The 19,681-nt window shown below is 38.5% G+C and overlaps 5 protein-coding genes across 8 annotated transcripts in view; 2 read left to right on the top strand and 3 right to left on the bottom strand.

Annotated features, from left to right (window-relative positions):
• Positions 1–286: 286 nt before the first annotated feature.
• Positions 287–1,420, bottom strand: LOC114520449 (solute carrier family 22 member 15-like). The gene has a single exon (XM_028540714.1). The coding sequence runs from the start codon at positions 1,380–1,382 to the stop codon at positions 525–527; it is 858 nt and encodes a 285-aa protein (XP_028396515.1). The 5' UTR covers positions 1,383–1,420; the 3' UTR covers positions 287–524.
• Positions 1,421–1,832: 412 nt separating this feature from the next.
• LOC114520452 (solute carrier family 22 member 15-like) lies at positions 1,833–2,461 on the bottom strand. Its single transcript, XM_028540716.1, has one exon. It carries the CDS (start codon positions 2,420–2,422, stop codon positions 1,859–1,861), a length of 564 nt encoding a protein of 187 aa, XP_028396517.1. The 5' UTR covers positions 2,423–2,461; the 3' UTR covers positions 1,833–1,858.
• Positions 2,462–2,982: 521 nt separating this feature from the next.
• On the top strand, positions 2,983–7,596 carry LOC114520621 (solute carrier family 25 member 36-like). Its single transcript, XM_028540928.1, has 7 exons — positions 2,983–3,601; positions 4,815–4,878; positions 4,975–5,075; positions 5,590–5,667; positions 6,034–6,140; positions 6,223–6,289; positions 6,805–7,596. Exons 1-7 carry the CDS (start codon positions 3,528–3,530, stop codon positions 7,283–7,285), a joined length of 972 nt encoding a protein of 323 aa, XP_028396729.1. The 5' UTR covers positions 2,983–3,527; the 3' UTR covers positions 7,286–7,596.
• Positions 7,597–8,051: 455 nt separating this feature from the next.
• Positions 8,052–11,361, top strand: LOC114520729 (protein unc-119 homolog B-like). The gene is made up of 4 exons (XM_028541063.1): positions 8,052–8,370; positions 8,531–8,768; positions 10,080–10,252; positions 10,877–11,361. The coding sequence occupies exons 1-4, from the start codon at positions 8,184–8,186 to the stop codon at positions 10,981–10,983; spliced, it is 705 nt and encodes a 234-aa protein (XP_028396864.1). The 5' UTR covers positions 8,052–8,183; the 3' UTR covers positions 10,984–11,361.
• Positions 11,362–11,392: 31 nt separating this feature from the next.
• LOC114520728 (2-oxoglutarate and iron-dependent oxygenase domain-containing protein 2-like) overlaps positions 11,393–19,681 on the bottom strand; it is a 29,193-nt gene continuing 20,904 nt past the window's right edge. The window contains exons 3-7 of one of the 4 annotated variants that reach the window (XM_028541062.1): positions 14,049–14,159; positions 13,314–13,419; positions 12,906–13,030; positions 12,172–12,429; positions 11,393–11,806 (exon numbers count right to left, since the gene is read on the bottom strand). In XM_028541062.1, the coding sequence (XP_028396863.1) occupies positions 11,552–11,806; positions 12,172–12,429; positions 12,906–13,030; positions 13,314–13,419; positions 14,049–14,159 (855 nt within the window). In that variant the 3' untranslated portion in view covers positions 11,393–11,551. Of the gene's footprint in view, positions 11,807–12,171; positions 12,430–12,905; positions 13,031–13,313; positions 13,420–14,048; positions 14,160–14,360; positions 16,430–17,751; positions 18,018–19,681 lie in introns of those variants that run through there. The other 3 variants (XM_028541059.1, XM_028541061.1, XM_028541060.1) reach the window with 3 other exon arrangements.

A 19,681-nucleotide genomic window follows, 5' to 3' on the forward strand; every position in this document is an offset into this window, starting at 1 on the left:
GGTTAGAGAATTTTCTAGACCAAGAAGGGAATGAAAGTTGCAAACTTTGGTTTGCTAGCATAATATTGTAAATGCCTGAGACCATATGGTCTTAACACCCCACAATTTTTGATGGGTTTAGAGCAGGGTTAAAGTTATTGCAAACTCAAATATCTCATCTTGGTTCTATTCATAAGTTATTGACACCCCCACACTTAACCCCCCCCCTCACAAACTTACAGAACTACATATATTGATTCACAATTTCCTACTTTAATACAGCTCTTGTTTCAAGATGAATATATTTAATAATTATTTTATTTATTTAATATATTTATTTAATATATTATAAAATTGTCACCAGTTTTTGGTTTTCCTGGCCTGTTACTAATTCATCCAATGTTTCAGCAATTGAGTGGTTCAATGTCTCTGGCAAAAACAGGCCAATTATTATATTTGTCTCTGGCAAAAACAGGCCAATGAATATATTTAATAATTATTTTATTTATTTAATATATTTATATATTTATTTAATATATTATAAGTTATAAAATTGTCACCAGTTTTTGGTTTTCCTGGCTAGTTTCTAATTCATCCAATGTTTCAGCAATTGGGTGGTTCAATGTCTCTGGCAAAAACAGGCCAATTAATCCAGCAAATATACCAGTTCCAGCAAACAGCAACATTGGAAGTTTTTTATCCACAATGGCAAGCGTCACAATGAATGGTGCCAAAATACCCCCAATACGTGCAGTCATTGAACATGTGCCCATTGCAAAGTTTCGCACAGCAGTTGGGATAAGTTCTGCAGAGTATACATATAAAATTCCAAAGGAAGATGAGATGCCAAATTTCCCTACGTTGGCTGTAGCGGTAGCAAAATATGCTGGCCCAAATGCACATACAAGGCAACCAATAGATCCTAACGTCACAGTAAGAAACAAGGACTTTTGACGGCCTAACCTGTCAATCATTGGCACAGCAAGCAAGTACGAAGGTATTTCAACTAGACCGGAAAGGAAGAAATTTAAGTATCTATCGCCTTCCATGTTTTTTGAATTAAATGATAATCCATAATAAACCATACTGTTGATGAGCCACACAAACATTAGTATGACCATTTTCAACCGAAGACATTTGTGCGTTAGTAGTGTGAGTATGCCATAATTTTTTGACCTTGACTTTAGTTCTCGAGGTTCGGTTTGTATAAGCTTTTTGTCAAATGTCGTACCATTTCTTCTTGCAATTTTTGTAAGAATTACTTCAGCTTCAGAGATTCTGTCCTTGGCTAAAAGCCATCTTGGTGATTCAGGAATTGACTTTGCAAATAACATTACATAAAGGACTCCAGGAAGAGAGACAACAACGGTCATTTGACGCCAGTCGCGAAAAAGATATGCCATCAGTGAGAACACACCGAAACCAAGGGAATAAAATATTTGAGAAATTGTCAAAACTTTTCCTATAAAGTAGCCCAGATATGAAAATAGAATTAGAATAGCATGGAAAGATATCTATACTTCCTATCCTCAATTCTTCCTAATATTCATTATATTATGCATACAATTGATTGTGTGCATGACTCAAGCTGAAAGTTAGCTTGCATGACCATGGTGGAAATCTAACCTACCAACTACCAAATTAATTTCTCCCCATAGTCAGCCAGGCTAATATTTCAGCTTGCCCCAGGTTGTTTATTCAGACCACTACCATCACAATATTCTGAACTTCATTCTGCACACTGATTGGTTCTTTTTTATTCCCAGACCAATCAGAAGCTTTGTTTACAAAAGCATAGTTGTAACTTTCACCAAGAATTTCAACCTTATAGAACGAAGTTTAAAATATTTTTTTGTCCAGGAAGTAATGACGTATTCTTTCAAAGCTCACCTCGGTATGACGGTCCAATAATTTCGCTTTGAATGACAAAGCAAGACAGGTTCCCGCCAACGACAACTAGGCCACAAAGGAAACGAACGAAAAGGAATTGCGTATAATTTTGGACAAACGCGGTAACTACTCCCAAAGCAAAAGCTAACAACTGTGAATAAATGGTAACATATCGTCTGCCAATCCTGTCTGATAGTCGACCGGCTGTAATAACACCAATCAAACAGCCCAGCATCATAACTGACTGAGCGATGTTGGCTTTGTACTCCTGATCGCAAACCAAATCCCATTCCGAAACCACGCTTGTAAACTCGCCATCAAAGCTGATTTCGCGGCAGGCAGAGCCGTTTTTTAAACAAGGATATTCCAGGTTCTTGTCGAGATATGGTTTAATCGCCACATTTGAGCAACGCCAACGTGGCTTGTCCCCCACGAACACCAATAGAAACATTTGACAACATTGAAAAAACGATAGACTGTTCAGGATGAAAAACACTTTCTTCTGAAACGGTCCAAACTCACCGATCTTCCTTAAAATATTGTCATATTCCATGTTTTGCCTATGAATGGTCTTTTGTAGATATTTTGTTTATATTGATTATTGATATTGTAAATTTCTGGGTGTTTCGCGCGTGGATCTCGCGCTTTGCTAAAGTTCTCTAATCCAGTGTGAGACATTAGGTGAAGGGGGGGGTTATCCATTGAGGCAAAGGACTAATAAGTTTGGGGAATATGATAGCCTTGATTCGGAAACGCAAAATTTGGTCTTTTCGTAAAATCCCAATTTGTTATTGGGCACCCCTGGGAGAAAGCCCTTATTTACAAACGTACGGACATAAAAATATTTGCAGTCCTACGAATGGGGCCCGCTAGCGCAGCGCGTCGCGTCCGCAGATATGCTCCCACCAGTGAACTCTAATACATCGTTCCAGATATATTAGAGTTCACTGGCTCCCACTAGACATGCGATTGAGCTTAGTATTACCCTAAATTCCGGCCAATCATGGCTGGCGCTACGTCCCCGTCCCCTTCCCCGCCCCCATGGCCCATGTTATGCAACCACAGTTAATTTATTCCGCAGTTATGCAATATAGCATGTCTCGTATGTAATTTTCTTAATTTTCTATCACGAAAAGTAATTCGCGTTTGCGATTTGCGACAAAACCAAATGACTTCCTATCGGTTCCATAACTGGCTAGTAAAAGTATTTCAACAACAAACGTGATATTTTGCACAAAGAACCATTTTATAAGAAGGTCAGCCAAATAACCAATTAGATATCGTATTTCAGTGACGGCCTTGTGCGTGTTGGAATTAACGTGAGCACGTGTTCAATTGATGCCACAAAACATGCCAGTTTTTTTCTCTTAATAAAGCGATCAATAAATCCTTAAATTGCACGGCATGGGTACAGTTCACTATTGCCGTTCTAATAGAATTATATTTGAAAAGACATGTTGTTGTGCTTCTGGGAAATAAGCGTAAAAATCACCCGTTCAGGTTTCACGTGAACAGCATGAAGCTCAGTCGGGGAAGTTGTGAACTTTGACCACGCAAGCTTTAAAAAGAGTATATTGGGAAACACGCTAGACTGCCCGTTTTGTTTTCTGTCGCTCCGTATGTTTACGTTGTAGGAGGTGGATTGCTGTGCTTTTTTCATGCTAGAAGACGAAGGGATGAAATCTCATCGGCCAACGCATCAGTCTGCTCTGGTTCATCTCGCTGCTGGAGGGTAAGTTGTAAAATACAAAATGAACTGACGTTTCAGCTGCGCGGTACTTCACAAACTGTGATATGAAAATACGTTTGACTCGTTACTCAGAGGGCTTTGTTCACAGCTACACGGCGTACAATTTACTAATAAAGTTTTTAAACACTTCTTTCGCACTAGTATTTCATTTGGCGAATTATTCTTTCTTTCACTCTGAAGTTTTTCATTAGTCAGCTATAAAGTTTTGTCCCTGCAAACGTTTCAAGTAATTTTATGACTCGAACAGATTGCCACCTCCTCGTGGACAAAAGACTCTATTTTTCTCGTAAATTCGATGCCTTTTTGTTTTGAGAAAGACAGCTAATTGTACGAGCTGTTGTGTTGCTACGATAATTGTGGGGTTTTTGGATTTTATCGAAATATTTTCACATAGTTAATTGAACATACCCGTTGCCCTTCGCTACTTCATCCAATGTCATTGGAATTTTGAGGGTCAGAGACTATGTTTCCGTTTCGGAAGATTAAGTTGTTTTGTGTAAAACAGAGGAATCAATGAATTCACTGTGTGAAATTTGTACTGTACATGTATTTCTCTCTGTTCTCCGGTGGCGTGTGTACGTATTTACAAATGTTTCTGGTGATCACATCTTCTCGTAATCTTCAGGTTTATGTGTCTATTCTTTTTCTGTGTACTCATTCACAGCCAAGTATTAATTGCCATGGTTCATTTTAGCCCGGACACCTCTGTCACCCAGCTGTGAAAAGCCAGCACAACACTTCCTATTCATTGCTTGTTGCACCCAGAAATAAAGGTTTTGGAATATAAGTTTATACATAACATTGACCCTGCATTTTTCCTATATTCGCTGAAAATTCACTCATGCATCTAACCTTGCCTGGAGACACAACTTGAGGTCTTCAAAAACCATAATGGGTTACAAGTGTGTTCTAAAAAGTCTTCCTAAGCTATTGGCAAAACATATTCATGTCATATACACAAAAATTTTCATTTCAATTCATCATTTTAAAAATATCTTCAATATCAGTTTTACTCCTATGACTATGATACCAAGTACCAGGAGTGTTGATAAAAAATGAATATAAACTCAACAACCAAATTTGATATTTGAATATATCAGCTTTAGGTCATGTGAAATAGAATCTGGATACATCCTTCCTTTTTCTGGCTAGAATTTATGCTCTCCTATGTCAACATACTCTTTATTGTTTTTAGTGTTGGTGGTACAGCTGGGGCAATAGTAACCTGCCCTTTGGAAGTCATCAAAACACGACTGCAGGTAGATACTATTAGATAACTGAATTGTTTACATTATAACCTACAATTCACATCAAAAAAGCATCTAAATTGAATTGCGCTTTGTTGATACCTTTAGTCTTCCTTACCGGTATTTCGTCCTGTTGCGTACCTTCCAGGCAATGGTGCCTTCGCTATTGCTGTGGAAAAAGTACCTGTTGGCATTCTGGCATGCACAAAGTATGTATACCTTATAATATCCCACAATTATTTTGAAGTGTGTATAATTCCACTCAAAAATAAGACCCCTTAAACCTCTTAAATTAAATGCAGTACCATATTTTAGTGGTGCTGCTATTAATTCAAATGTGTGTCCTTGTGTTCGTTTTGTCCAGCTTTGTCACAGGTAAATTAACTCACAGAGTACAAATGACCTATTTTAATGAAGTTTCTATTCTGCTCCTATCATGAGAAAGGTTTTCCTGAGTGGAAACTAGATTCATGTGTGACTATAAATGATCTAATGGAGATTGCATCATGTCTGTTTTATTTGTTTTAAAAGGGCTGCTGCAATTGGCATAAGCTGTAGCAATACCCTGCCATGATTGTCAATTTGTGAATATTTGTGTATTTGTATTAATTTTGTGTGTCACTGTTTTGTGTGTATTAGTGTATGTGTATCTCTTTGTATTCCACTGGCAAAGCTAAATGAATAAATTAGTAGCTGATTGGATACTTGAAACATCCATTCTAGACATATCATAAAAACAGAAGGATTGAAGTCACTCTTCAGAGGCTTGGGTCCAAATCTGGTTGGTGTCGCTCCTTCAAGGTATTTCATAGCATTGAATCTCCTACATATTGGTAATTGGTACTTATCTGGGGCCAGTTGTATAAAACTATTTAACTACATGTTGCATAGTTAAATCTTAGTCACCTCAGAAATACGCGACTCTGATTGGCCAATTCTCTCCTTAAGAACAGTTAGAAAGTTAACTTGTCTTTTATACAACTGCGTCCCAGCCCCTAGGTACTTTATATGAGCATTGAAATCTGTTACTGAAATATGGTACTGCATTTAACCTATCTCAGATGAAATATATGACTCATTGGAAAAGCAAACTATCTCATAGTGTTGGGCATTTGATTTTTGAGTAATTCCTCTATGAACAGTATTATAACCTTATTAATCTCCTAGGGCAATCTACTTCACGGCATATGCAAAAACGAAAAATCTTCTCAACAATTCTGGCCTGGTCCGACGTGACAGTAGCTATGTTCATATGCTTTCTGGTCTATCTGCAGGTATTTACAAATTTCTATGATTTTAGTTGTATTTTTCAAAAAAGATCCAACTTCTCATGTAGTGTCATAATGTATTTGAAAGGTGTAACATCAACAACATTGACATCTCCAATATGGGTTGTAAAGACGAGACTTCAGCTGGACAGTAGGTAGGGATGAGTTGGTTGTAGAAAAGCTTGTTTGAGTAAGAATTTTAAGGAAAAAAAGTCGATGGAGCTCCAAATTTAATCGTGACAGAAGTCAAATTTGCAAACTGCATAATATGGGAATGATGAACCATTATGTATAATAGTAAATCATTAGTTTTTGCAAACCCCAGACTACATCATTGATGATAAACGTTTTTTAGTGACAAATCTAGAGAGAAATGTTGATCAATATCAGGGCTTATAGATAAGCGCCCTGATCAATATATCTCACAAAACGTTTTCTAAAAAACTTAAAAAAAAGGATAATATTAATTCAAACTATTCATATTCGTAGCAGCATTTCTTGAACGTATTTGGAGCTTCTTTTTATTTTATGTGGGTGTTAAAAAACACTACAAATTTTTAACATTTCGTTCCATTTACGAGATAAACAACAGAGGAATATGTTTGAAATGTCAAATATTAAAATAGTTTCTATGTGTTTCTTCTAACTAAGGACTTTCTCGTTTCCGCAGCGTTGTAAAAAGATTTGGTATCGTCGAATCCATCAGAGAAATATACCGAAAGGATGGTCTGAGAGGTTTTTATCGGGGTCTTTCCGCGTCGTATTTTGGCGTCACGGAGACGGTCATCCACCTGGTGATTTACGAGCACATCAAGGCAAAGATTAATGGAATACGTGGTATAAGCAAAGATTTGGGAAACAGACCGCGTATTGAGAACTTTATCGAGTACATGCTTGCAGCTGGGATATCCAAAAGCATTGCGTGTACCTTGACCTACCCTCACGAGGTGGTCAGGACCAGATTAAGACAGTACGAGCTTGATGGTCATAGAAAGTATCATTCGTTTGTACAAACCTTGGTTAAGGTCGGAGCAGAGGAAGGTGCCAGTGGTCTGTACCGTGGACTAACCACGCAGTTATTTCGACAGATTCCAAATACGGGAATTATTTTCCTAACATATGAAATTATTCTCAGCTGTTTCGAAAGCTAAATACAGCATGTGGTATACATATATATATTTATATTGAAATTATTTGTGTAGATGATGTAAATATTAGTCAGCCGCATAGGGAACGAGTTTTGCTTTCTGGAGCACGCATTTTCTCGTTTTGAGCACGTTTTGGAAAACGCGTGCTCTCAAAGCAAAGCTCCTTTCCTAATGACATTGGGACGTTTTGGAACGTTGATGTATAAAACTATAGATATTGTATGTTGCAGATGATGAAATCATGTATATATTTTTGACAAAATTTTTTGTACAGTTTATCATAGTAGTTTAATGTGAAAAGATTAATAAAGTATATAGAATTACCTGGTTTCGTTTTACGTACAATTCTTTTTATTGTCGCACAAAAATCGTGGAATCCTAGCCAATGACATTTTAAATGACATTACAAAAAAGAGGGGGACGCTTTTTTGTGAGGATATTTGCAGACTGTTTTTTGAATAGATTGCAATGTAATAATTTATTTATATTGCTAGATGAGGTTGGAATTTTTTGCTTCTTCGTCAAATTTAACACCAAACTTTGACATTCTGTCCAAGGTTTAGGGAGTATTTGTATCTCAGCTGAAAACCAATGCTCTGTGGTAAATAAATGTGAATTATTATATATCTCAGTGGTCCAGGTAAAAACTGAGGGCTGCAGCGAACTACTGATCTGTTTAGTCCACTGGAGCGCTTGCACCGCAAAATTTTACCGGAACTAATGAGTGGCACGTGGACCAGAATAGCTAATTTTTTCGGCGATTTGGACTTGGAGATTGGACGGCGGACGCTTCCTTTCATGTGCTTTGCATGTCAATTTTTTATTGCCAGCAGTTTATGGGACGATGCTCTTGTAAATCGGCTTGAAATCTCCTTTTTGGCTGTCAATAAACTCTTGAGCAATGAGCAACAAGTCTTCGCTGAGCTCGAACGGCTCGGGAAAAGACAACAAGCCCGGGCAAAAGAAGAAAGGAGGTGGCTATTTAGCGAGACAAGTTAAATCGAAAAAGGGACTCACGGAAGAGGAGCTCGCTGGGAAAGAAAATATCTCGCCAGAGGATGTGTTAAGATTGACTAAAGCCACGAAAGGTAGGGAAGAAAGAGAGATTAATTTACTGTCTGTATATGAAAAAATTCCTCTACGTACCTTCAGTGAATGAAAGGACCTGTTGTCGACGTGTCTATTTTTGTTCACCAACATTGAACCGCAAATAAGCTCGATTAGACAAGCGTTTAAATCTCTTTTTAGAGTATCTTTGCGACAGAAAGGCGAATATTTACGGCATCGAGTTTACGAGGTTTAAAATTCGTAACATGGACTGTGGAAGGACACTTTTTGAGATCGCCAAACCGGACGACCTTGAGCTTGCAGGCGACGAAGACGAAGCTCTCGGGGATGAAGTTGTTGATGACGATCCAAATGCAGGTCGATTTGTCCGCTATAAATTCACGCCGGATTTTTTAAAGCTGCGAACAGTTGGAGCAACGTGAGTATCACAAGCATTGTTTGCGTTTACGTGTGATTTACGGTTGCAGGGATAAAGTTATGATAGTTTTTTACGGCAAATCAAATATTTAAAGCATCGATTCCTGTTCGTTCATTGTCAAGCGAATTTAAATTGCCGTTCTCCGTGTTCGAAATTCCCTATCCCACGGTAATTTGTCTCTGTTAATAATCACCGGTCTTATGGCAAATTGTAGGATTTTCCGAAATTTGTGGGGGAAAAACAGGGAGTTTTAAAAACAGTGAGAAACGTCTATATATCGTTAAATTTGAAAACTTTGGTTGTCATGGTAAAATTGATATGCAAGAGCCTGTATCAATTTCCTGCTGCAGTTAAATATGAATTACCATATCCACTTCAGTATTTTAAATTGGTTTTAAATAATTTAAAATTTAAAGCCGACTTCTCACCTGTTTGGTGTGCCTTATTTTTCCAAATACGTATGGAGGCAAATATTTTTGAAATAAAAACCTTTATTTTGACTATTTTTCCTTCTTGATGTATCATGTTTCTCGGTATATCCACTGAGCTTAAGAAAGGCATGCCAGGCCCCTCTTGCTGGGGGTTTTCTGGGAATTTCATGTTAACCTACCTATTTGTGTAGGGTATATTATGTATGGGGTGCAGTCTGTAACTTGTTTTGCTTGGAATAGTCTGGGGGTAAATTAGTTGACAAATTCTGCTTGGAAAAGGAAGTCCCTACATTAACCGCTCATCCAGTGAGGTTGCTTAAAGGCTGCCACACACATGAGCTATCTGCTGCGCTAACGACCTTGTGAGGCAGTTAGCTCAGCCATCACCAAACCATCTGCACACAAGAGAAACTTACCTGCCTATCAAGGCGAATTCCTCACAAAAATTATCCGCACACAAAAGAAACTTGCTGAGCTAACAGCCTCGCAAGGTTTTTAGCATAAAAATCTATCACTGTTTAGTAACATGCTGTATATGGTGCTGTATGTAATGTGCTCTTAGTGATATTAAGCACAGAAGTAAATAGCTGCAGATGCACTTTACAGAAATATTCACAATGACACACATATGACAATGTTTGTTGGCAGGAAGGGTCGGTACCTGTATACCTATACAAACAAGCTTTGCTATTGATGATAACAATGAAACACATTGAACTATAGAAATTGATTTTCAAAAGATTAAGTCATAAACACTGTTCACTATATTGTGACAAAAAGCATTCACCTTGATCATGTAATGTAAATACTTACTGCACAGAATCGAGGGTGGGTATTTTAGCAGCTAAAAGTCTGAGCCAGTGAATGTTAATGTTTTTAGTGTGGAATTTGTTGTTGGCGACAGTCCTGTCAGCAATTTTCGTATGATTGAACGACATTTTTTCCAAGACAAAGTGTTGAAAACATTTGATTTCTCATTTGGATTTTGCATACCGAACAGCAAGAACACATGTGAACATATCTATGAATTTCCCAGCTTGACGAGCGAAGAAAGTAAGTATGACTATACACACACTGGTGAGGTGAGCAGAACATTGTTAGTTTAGCCAAATATTGCTATTTAGCAGATCTTTTCAGTTTCTCTTATCAACAGAGTGTTTTGCTTGTCCAGTTATTGGGTTTAATAATTAACTAGGGTTGACCTAAAAATGTCTGTTCCCAGGGATGTTATGATATACTTCAGTGTATATTGTATGTATCATCAAAGTCAATTGGGTGGCAAGAGTTTTTTATTCAGCTAAATTCTTAATAATCAGCAGTGCCTTTTTCTCTTGAACAGGGGTGTTGCAATGTGGAGAGGGGGTGGTGGGGGGTGAAAACATGGCCAACCTTTTACCCAGGGTTTTCCTTCATAGGACTTCTGACTAGTTAGGCAAATAAAACTTTTGTTAAGAAACATTGGCCTTCTACCAGGATGAAAAATAAATGACACCCCCTGCCCCAATCCTGAGTCTTACTGACTTGTTTGCACATCCCTACTATTAAATAGCTGTTTAATATGCATAATAAAAAGTAATGGGTTGATGCAATATAAAAAATAATGAAATTTGCTTCATAACTTGATTTATATAGTAAAATCAGAAATCAAAATCACACTTCGATGTTATATTTTTTTAGTTCAAGAAATGGTGAAACATCCTTATGAAACAAAATCGGACAGTTTTTATTTTGTCGATAACAAATTAATTATGCACAACAAAGCAGATTATGCATATAATGGCTAGGAATCCATCTCACTGTGATATTTTAACACTTGGAAATTTTAATATATTTGTAAATATATTGTAGGTGTAGTATAAAGATTGCAGTGCGCATTTACCATGTAAGAAATTGCCCATCGTCAGGGCTGTGGAGGAGGGGGGTTAGTTTCCTACTTTTAGAAGAGAGAAGGGGAAGGGGTGGTATTGTACATTTCCTATTTTCACGAGGGAGAGGGGGTATGGTATTGCCCTTGGTCATTGGCTCCTACAACAGTAGAAAGCCTGTCCACAGCCCTGGTGATAATTTGACAGTCATTTGACTTGATCTTGATGTACATATTATTCACTCCATGGGTTCAAGTGAACATTTAAAAGACTCGTAACATGCAGCTGAGTTCAATTGAATAATAAAGATATGTACGTCAATTTTTTTTATTTCTAGCCTTTAAAATTTTTACAGCGAATAGAGCATTTCAATTATAGTCAATACTAAAACAATAGCAATGAACTGGACAAGAGGACTGGGAGTCTGGGACTGATGCTAGAATTTGGCTTCGAAGATGGCGGGCTATAGGTCCAGTTTATATAGAGTTCACTGCGTGCTACAGACTGCCATGCTTGATAGTGTAAATCCGTCACCCTTCCCAGCAACCTTGACGAGGTTAGGTTTCCGTACGCACATTGGACAACATTTGTTTCTGATCTCCGACGATCTCATCCACACGACGACGTTGTGTCGTTCCCCTGAATGGATTGGCAACGCTCCGTGCATTTGCCCTCCGCGATGTAGGATACCATAACCTTGTCGATGCTCCATTTCGATGCACTCGCTTTGGAAAACTGGTACCTAGTAATGATACAATCTCGTAACCACCCTGGTTCCCAGGTTTTTTGCGTACTGCGTGGGAACGAGGATGCCTCGTAAACAGAGCCCGCGATCCTTCAGGGGAAAGGAACATCCTCGTCCCCTAGGCCCAGCTAGGAAAGGAAACGAGAATGACAACAGCAATATCAACCTCGCCCCAGGGTCTTTTGTGTATATGCCGCGCGGGAAAGGTGCGGTAAAATCAGGGAATTTTTTGTACTTACTATCTCAAATTCGTCTTCAAATCGACTTGAAAATTCAAAACGAAAAGTTGAAGTCGTTTTGCGCGGCTTTGAACTGAGTCTTACATTTGCCACAGGAAGGCAAAGCAGCTTTGAAATAATTACCTCTTTCATGTCACCAAAGTATAGATTGCCTTCGGTAAAGTTTTTTCCCATACAGACGTTCAAGGTTACCTCAGCATTGTCGTAATGATAGCCCAAGCTAAGATCATCTCCCATCTTGTATTTCACCGTGAATGCTTTGTACGAATCCAGAGAACGTCCGCCATTTTTGGGAAACATAAGCCCGCTCAGAGGTTTTATGTACTGATGCAATAACACATCCAGAAAGTTTTCATCAAAACCAAGTTCATCTAAAAGTATCTAACAAAGTCCAATGTAAATGTTAGCAAGAAATATTTATTCGTGATATCAGTGAGTATTTTTTTACAAATCAGCTGAGGGTGGAACCTTAGCCATTCCTGCCATCTGATTGACTGTAGCACTGTAGCAGCGCGCGAAATTTTACGATATATGATAAACGAATGAGGTTGATTTTATTGTTTTTTATCACCTTTGCTGATGAAGTAGGAATTTGATCTTGGACCAATCAGCACGTTTGTTTACATTTTCGGTAACCAATGAGAATGTATAAATTTTGACTACTTCCGGTAAAAGTACATTAATTACCATTTTACATGAAGTATTAAAAATTTAAGCATTCTGATTGGCTTTGCCTGAAAAATGTTCACAAGTAGTCGATTAGTTCAAACCGAAATTCCTCCTTTTTGACTACATAAATATAATACGACAAAACGTTGACTTCAGTGGAAAAATAAGTAATTATTCATTGCGCTTACCCCATAGTTATTCATAGTGTTTGGCCTTCCTTTAGGCAGCTTTGATTCGTTGAAGTGATCGAGCTCTTCCATGAAATTTCGACAAAATTCTTCCGTAAATACAGGAAAGACGTAAAGCTGGTGCTCTGAAACACGGTTAAACGGTTTGTAAATATGGTAGATAAAAATTTTGTGCGGGTTTTTTTTCTTACAGATGCGAACGAGTGAATTAGTTACTGATGTTCAAAAAAGAGCTCTAACACATCAGAGCATTCGTAACTAATTACTCGTTCACATCTATCAAAAGAAGACAATCGCAAACAGTCCGCTTAAATTAAAGTGCATTTATACATGTGCGATGTGATGTTTTGCTATATTACTACAGTTAATGTCATAACCAAATTAAAGTTGAGGAATAAACGTTTCTACCATTGTTCGCCTTTACAAAGGGGACTGAGAGTAAACCTCTGAATGAAGACTTCTCTGATTTCGCATACTTTACGATTCGCAAAAATTGAGGATCAAAATACGATTCCTGCATGAAAAGAAGGGTATATTGTTTAGAATCATCACATGCTAGACGAATGGATAAAGCTTTGTCTTTGTGTTTCCTATAATTATTCTATCCGAATATGTACCCCGACTAGTTCAGGGTAGTAAAAATAATTAAAAGCGTCTCTTTTTAATGTCAGGTGCATTTCCTCCCATATTTTTTAGTATTTTATGCTATATGCTTGCATTGCATTGCATTTTGGTAAGGTGACATGTACAGCTCTAACCCGAATAGGCTCGCGCCAGCCTAGTCCCAGGCCTTGTTAGTGCGCGCTGGTATAATTATGCCAATCTCGTTCCCAGCAGGCGATTCCTCTGGCAAGAAAACAAAGGCTCTGAGATAATCGAGATACTGGGTTTTTGTATTTCAAAATCAAAACGACGTGAAACGACCCATCAGAATTATTTCTGACTTCGATTATTCCAGAGCCTTTGTTTTCTCGCCAGAGCCAGAGGATTGTAATTATGCAGGAAGGAGCCCACGCGGTTAGACCCTGGGTATAAGGATGCTGCCTCCCGTAATCTGCGTGGAAAACAAACTTAACCAAGGATTCAGACTTGAGTTTATGAACTACATGTTCCTGATAGTGTGATTTTTTCCAACCGCCTTACCTTTAAAACAAAGCATTCGGGATGCAGTCTCTTGTATTGACTGCAAACAATAGACTTTCTTTCTTCTGATTTATCGTGGAGGTCTCTTCTTCTTTGCATTTCATTTTGTACCTTAAAAATTATTCATGTGTAGAACATAGTGAAAACAATTGATCCGTCCACAATTAATCTTGAGTGATAAAACACGTTAAATTGAATTCAAGAATTTAAATTTATATAAAGGTTTTATTTATTTCGGCAATTATTTAAGCCCATATAAATAAAACGTTATTTATATAAGTTAAAATTGACAAATAATTGCCAATTCTCTGAAGTCGCCTAAAATTATTTGTTAATAAATCGTGCATAACACGGATTTTTAAAATTTTTTATTTATCGAGAATATTCCTAGTTTAACGGCAAATGGCTCAGAGTACGGCAGGGCATGACCGTACCTGCTATTCGTCCTTCAACTTTTGTTTACTTCCACAACAACGAGACAAACAACATCTTAAAAGTGTTATGACTAAATAAACAACAACATGCCAGAGAAACAAACAGAAAGCAATGATATCCAAACCAAGATACTTCCACAATGGAATATCTTGAGCATAAGATCTCAAGTGATCACCGCCAAATTTAAGCACGTGGTTAATCCAGTAGGCTGCCTCTTCAATGGGTGGAACCCTCTCGGATTGAAAAATAGCAGAAGCCTTTTCCACCTTTGATTTGTAGGACGGGTTGGTAACGACTTCCTCGATTGCTGAAACCAGTTCATCGACGGAAAATGACTTGATGTCCAGCTTTAGACCAAAACCATTCTTTTCCATATTAACAGCATTGTATGGTTGATCACCAAACACTGGGAAACCAATGATTGGCACACCAGCAGTTAGTGCCTCTTGCAAACCATTTGCGCCGCAATGGGTGATGAAGAGCTTTGTTTTCTTGTGGCGAAGCAAGTCAAACTGAGGAAGCCATTTTCGTGACATGAATTTGTCTGACTGGTTTTTCTGTTGGAGAGAACTTTGGGTGATAAATTTGTACTTCGTTTGTCCGAATGCTTGAAGTAATTTGTCCTTCACCTGAGCTGGCATAGAGCTTAAAACGGAACCAAATGAGACAAGGACGACACCATTATCAGCGTTTTCTAAAAACGACAGGTATTCTTGAGGAAGTGGCTTTGGTGTGAGGTCCAGCAAGTGAGGTAATCGTTTGACATTCGGCATTGAAGGTGGGTTATAGTTCATCATGCTGTGTCGTTGAACGATCCACAATTGGGCTTTAGCCTGAAGATCACTTGGTGAAATATACGGTTCATCTGGAAGATATTCCTTAATGAGTGATTGATTGATAAAAGAACTTCGTCGATAAAATGCCAAATTCATTAAAGTATTAGATACACGTTCTAGGAAGGTCATTTGATCCGTGTAGGTTGAATATTTAAAGGGGATGACAGTGGGTAAGATGGGAGCTCGGGTGTACTGAGGGAGTGCAGCGCATCCAAACATAACAAAGGGAATGTTTAACTTGTAAGGTATAAGAGTTAACATCACAGCGAGTGGGGTGGAATCCAGTAGAATCAAATCTGGCTTGAATGTTTTAATATTTTGCCTTAGTTTAGCATCCAGGACTATTTTGCTTGCAACTCGATTTGGAGGCCGCTGTACACCACTAAATATTACGGGAAGCAACGGCGGTTTCTCAAAAATCATCTTCCAAATCGTCTTCTGCGTTAGCGATTTTTCTTGATACTCACCCAGACAATGGTAGAGCAATGGTTTAATGCCATAGTCCTGCAGTTTCTCTTCCAACTGAGGCGGAATTGCGATGCGTACGTCGTGACCTTCGCTTTGCAGATATTTCCCGACTTTTGCAATTCCGACAAGATGACTGTAGAATGGCAAGCTAAGGATTAGAATATTCGCTGCAAAACAGTATTTAGCAACGGCTGAAATTACAACCAGCAAAATGAGCGTTTTTGTGGTAAATCTAGCCATATTTAAGTGATATTACATGCAGACGGGTATACAGACGCCATGTATATTATACAAGTGTATATTGGAATTCTTGCGTAATATTTATGCAAATTATTGGATTTATTGAACGAAGTCAACGGGGTGTCCACTTCAGTTTTAGGCGAGGCATTTCCAAAATTTTATATCATTTCTAGACCAAATTTCACAGTTTTACTCACTTTAAGTTACACAAATCATTTAAGTTTTCCATGCAGTGTTTTTTCTGAAATTGTTTATTTAATCTGAGAATTCCTTCAGACTACAGCTGCGCGTCTTTTAGCCTGCGCGCAGGCGCTATATAGTAATAACTTCCGGGCGCCAACATTCGGGCTACAAATATTTGAATAATTGTGGAAGACGGTCCATCGTTTTTTTCACCGTCTATATTACGTAGGCTACGCGTCTTTATTCGTCTTTTAGTTTTTGTTTACTTCCACAACAACGAGATAAACAACATCTTAAAAGTGTTACGACTAAATAAACAACAACATGCCAAAGTAACAAACAGAAAGCAATGATATCCAAACCAAGATACTTCCACAATGGAATATCTTGAGCATAAGATCTCAAGTGATCACCGCCAAATTTAAGCACGTGGTTAATCCAGTAGGCCGCCTCTTCAATGGGTGGAACCCTCTCGGATTGAAAAATAGCAGAAGCCTTTTCTACCTTTGATTTGTAGGACGGGTTGGTAACGACTTCCTCGATTGCTGAAACCAGTTCATCGACGGAAAATAACTTGATGTCCAGCTTGAGGCCAAAACCATTCTTCTCAATGCTAACAGCGTTTTGTGGTTGATCACCAAACAATGGTATACAAAGAACTGGCACACCAGCAGTCAGTGCCTCTTGCAAGCCATTTGTGCCGCAATGAGTGATGAAGAGATTTGTTTTCTTGTGGCGAAGCAAGTCAAACTGAGGCAGCCATTTTTGTGACATGAATTTGTCCGACTGGTTTTTCTGCTGGAGAGAACTTTGGGTGATAAATTTGTACTTCGTTCGTGCGAATGCTTCAAGTAATTTGTCCTTTATCTGAGATGGCATGGAACTTAAAATGGAACCAAATGAGACAAGGACGACACCATTATCAGCGTTTTCTAAAAACGACATGTATTCTTGAGGAAGTGGCTTTGGTGTCAGGTCCAGCAAGTGAGGTAATCGTTTCATATTCGGCATTGAAGGTGGGTTATAGTCAAGCAAGCTGGGTTGTCGAACGATCCACAATTGGGCTTTAGCCTGAAGATCTATCAGCGAAATATACGGTTCATCTGGAAGACATTCCCTAATGAGTGATGAATTGATGAAAGGAGTTTGTCGATAAAATACCAAGTTCATTAAAGTATTAGACACACGCTCTAGGAAGGTCATTTGATCCGTGTAGGTTGAAATCTTAAAGGGGATGACAGTGGGCAATATGGGTGCTCGGGTGTACTGAGGGAATGCTGCAGATCCAAACATAACGAAGGGAATGTTTAAGTTGTAGGGTATGAGAGTTAACATCACAGCGACTGGAGTGGAATCCAGTAGAATCAAATCTGGTTTGAAAGTTTTAATATTTTCCTTTAGTTTAGCATCCAGAACTATTTTGCTTGCAACTCGATTTGGAATTGGCTGGTCACCACTAAATATTACGGGAAGCAACGGCGGTTTTTCAAAAAATATCTTCCAAATCGACTTCTCCATTAGCAATTTTTCTGGATACTCACCCAGACAATGGTAGAGCAATGGTTTAATGCCATAGTCCTGCAGTTTCTCTTCCAACTGAGGCGGAATTGCGATGCGTACGTCGTGACCTTCGCTTTGCAGATATTTCCCGACTTTTGCAATTCCGACAAGATGACTGTAGAGAGGCAAGCTAAGGATTAAGATATTCGCTGCAAAACAGTATTTAACAACTGTTGAAATTACAACTAGCAAAGTAAGTGTTTTCGTTATAAATCTAGCCATATTCAAGTGATATTAAACCCAGACATTTACAGACGCCGTGTATATTTATACAAGTGAATATTGTAATTCTTGCGCAATCTTTATGCAAATTAATTCAGCAAAGGTCAACGGGGTGCTTACGTCAGTTTTAGGCGCGGAATTTCCGTCGCAAAAAATGCAAAGACCCACACGTATCAAACATTTCATTCGTGTATTTAGGATTTACTGAACATGGAATTATTACCCAGTTTCGAGCCGAGAATGGTTATCTTTCCCACGCGTTATACTGCATGATATCAGTGCATGGCGTAGCCAGCCCGACAATTTAGTCATGCTATGCTAATATTTTGGTGTTCATTGACTGTGAAAACAATGAATTTCTAAAGAAATGAATAATGATAATAACATAAAATTTGCATAGCATAACTAAGGGGCTGTTTACATGAGCCCGGTTACCCGAGATTCAACGAAGCGTGAGAGGACTTTGAGGCATTGAAATAAGTCTTTATGACACCAAACAAGCACATGCTATTGTTGTGGTGATTATATGACTGCCAGGATCAGGTTATCTGCATGCTCATTTTAACACCTCAAAATCATCTCACGCTTCGTTGAATCTTGGGTAACCGGGCTCATGTAAACAACCCTTAAATCGCCAGGCTGGCTACGCCACTGCATGATATATACAAAATTAGTGAACTTCGTGGGGCTATATTTGCAAGACATCACAACATTTCAGGAACAAACTTTACAGTTTAACTCATTTTAAGATGGTCAGTCTGGCTGTGGTGTTGGATCTCGTTTTACATTTATCATTTAAAATTGTTCCATGGTAGAATTTGTCTATCTAACGTAGGAATTTCCTTAGACTACAGCTGCGCGTTTTTATTCGTCTTTTAGTTTTTGTTTACTTCCACAACAACGAGATAAACAACATCTTAAAAGTGTTATGACTAAATAAACAACAACATGCCAAAGTAACAAACAGAAAGCAATGATATCCAAACCAAGATACTTCCACAATGGAATATCTTGAGCATAAGATCTCAAGTGATCACCGCCAAATTTAAGCACGTGGTTAATCCAGTAGGCCGCCTCTTCAATGGGTGGAACCCTCTCGGATTGAAAAATAGCAGAAGCCTTTTCCACCTTTGATTTGTAGGACGGGTTGGTAACGACTTCCTCGATTGCTGAAACCAGTTCATCAACGGAAAATGACTTGATGTCCAGCTTTAGACCAAAACCATTCTTTTCCATATTAACAGCATTGTATGGTTGATCACCAAACACTGGGAAACCAATGATTGGCACACCAGCAGTTAGTGCCTCTTGCAAACCATTTGTGCCGCAATGGGTGATGAAGAGCTTTGTTTTCTTATAACGAAGCAAGTCAAACTGAGGCAGCCATTTTCGGGACATGAACTTGTCTGACTGATTCGGTTGTAAAAAACTTTGAGTGATAAATTTGTACTTCGTTCGTGCGAATGCTTCAAGTAATTTGTTCTTCATTTGAGCTGGCATAGAGCTTAAAAAGGAACCAAATGAGACAAGGACGACACCATTTTCCGCGCTTTCTAAGAACGACTGGAATTCTTGAGGAAGTGGCTTTGGTGTGAGGTCCAGCAAGTGAGGTAATCGTTTCACATTCGGCATTGAAGGTGGGTTATAGGCAAGCATGCTGGGTTGTCGAACGATCCACAATTGGGCTTT

Source organism: Dendronephthya gigantea, unplaced genomic scaffold (genome assembly GCF_004324835.1).
Source record: "Dendronephthya gigantea isolate DGI-Jeju-01 unplaced genomic scaffold, DenGig_1.0 000016F, whole genome shotgun sequence".
NCBI classification, from domain to species: Eukaryota; Metazoa; Cnidaria; class Anthozoa; order Malacalcyonacea; family Nephtheidae; genus Dendronephthya; species Dendronephthya gigantea.

Coding starts and splice junctions, on each gene's coding strand:
- LOC114520452 (XM_028540716.1), bottom strand. CDS start 2,422: ATGGAATATGACAATATTTTAAGGAAGATCGGTGAGTTTGGACCGTTT.
- LOC114520449 (XM_028540714.1), bottom strand. CDS start 1,382: ATGGCATATCTTTTTCGCGACTGGCGTCAAATGACCGTTGTTGTCTCT.
- LOC114520621 (XM_028540928.1), top strand. CDS start 3,528: ATGCTAGAAGACGAAGGGATGAAATCTCATCGGCCAACGCATCAGTCT. Junction 3,602..4,814: donor GTTCATCTCGCTGCTGGAGG/GTAAGTTGTAAA, acceptor TATTGTTTTTAG/TGTTGGTGGTACAGCTGGGG. Junction 4,879..4,974: donor TCATCAAAACACGACTGCAG/GTAGATACTATT, acceptor TGATACCTTTAG/TCTTCCTTACCGGTATTTCG.
- LOC114520729 (XM_028541063.1), top strand. CDS start 8,184: ATGAGCAACAAGTCTTCGCTGAGCTCGAACGGCTCGGGAAAAGACAAC. Junction 8,371..8,530: donor ATTGACTAAAGCCACGAAAG/GTAGGGAAGAAA, acceptor ATCTCTTTTTAG/AGTATCTTTGCGACAGAAAG. Junction 10,253..10,876: donor CAGCTTGACGAGCGAAGAAA/GTAAGTATGACT, acceptor ATATTTTTTTAG/TTCAAGAAATGGTGAAACAT.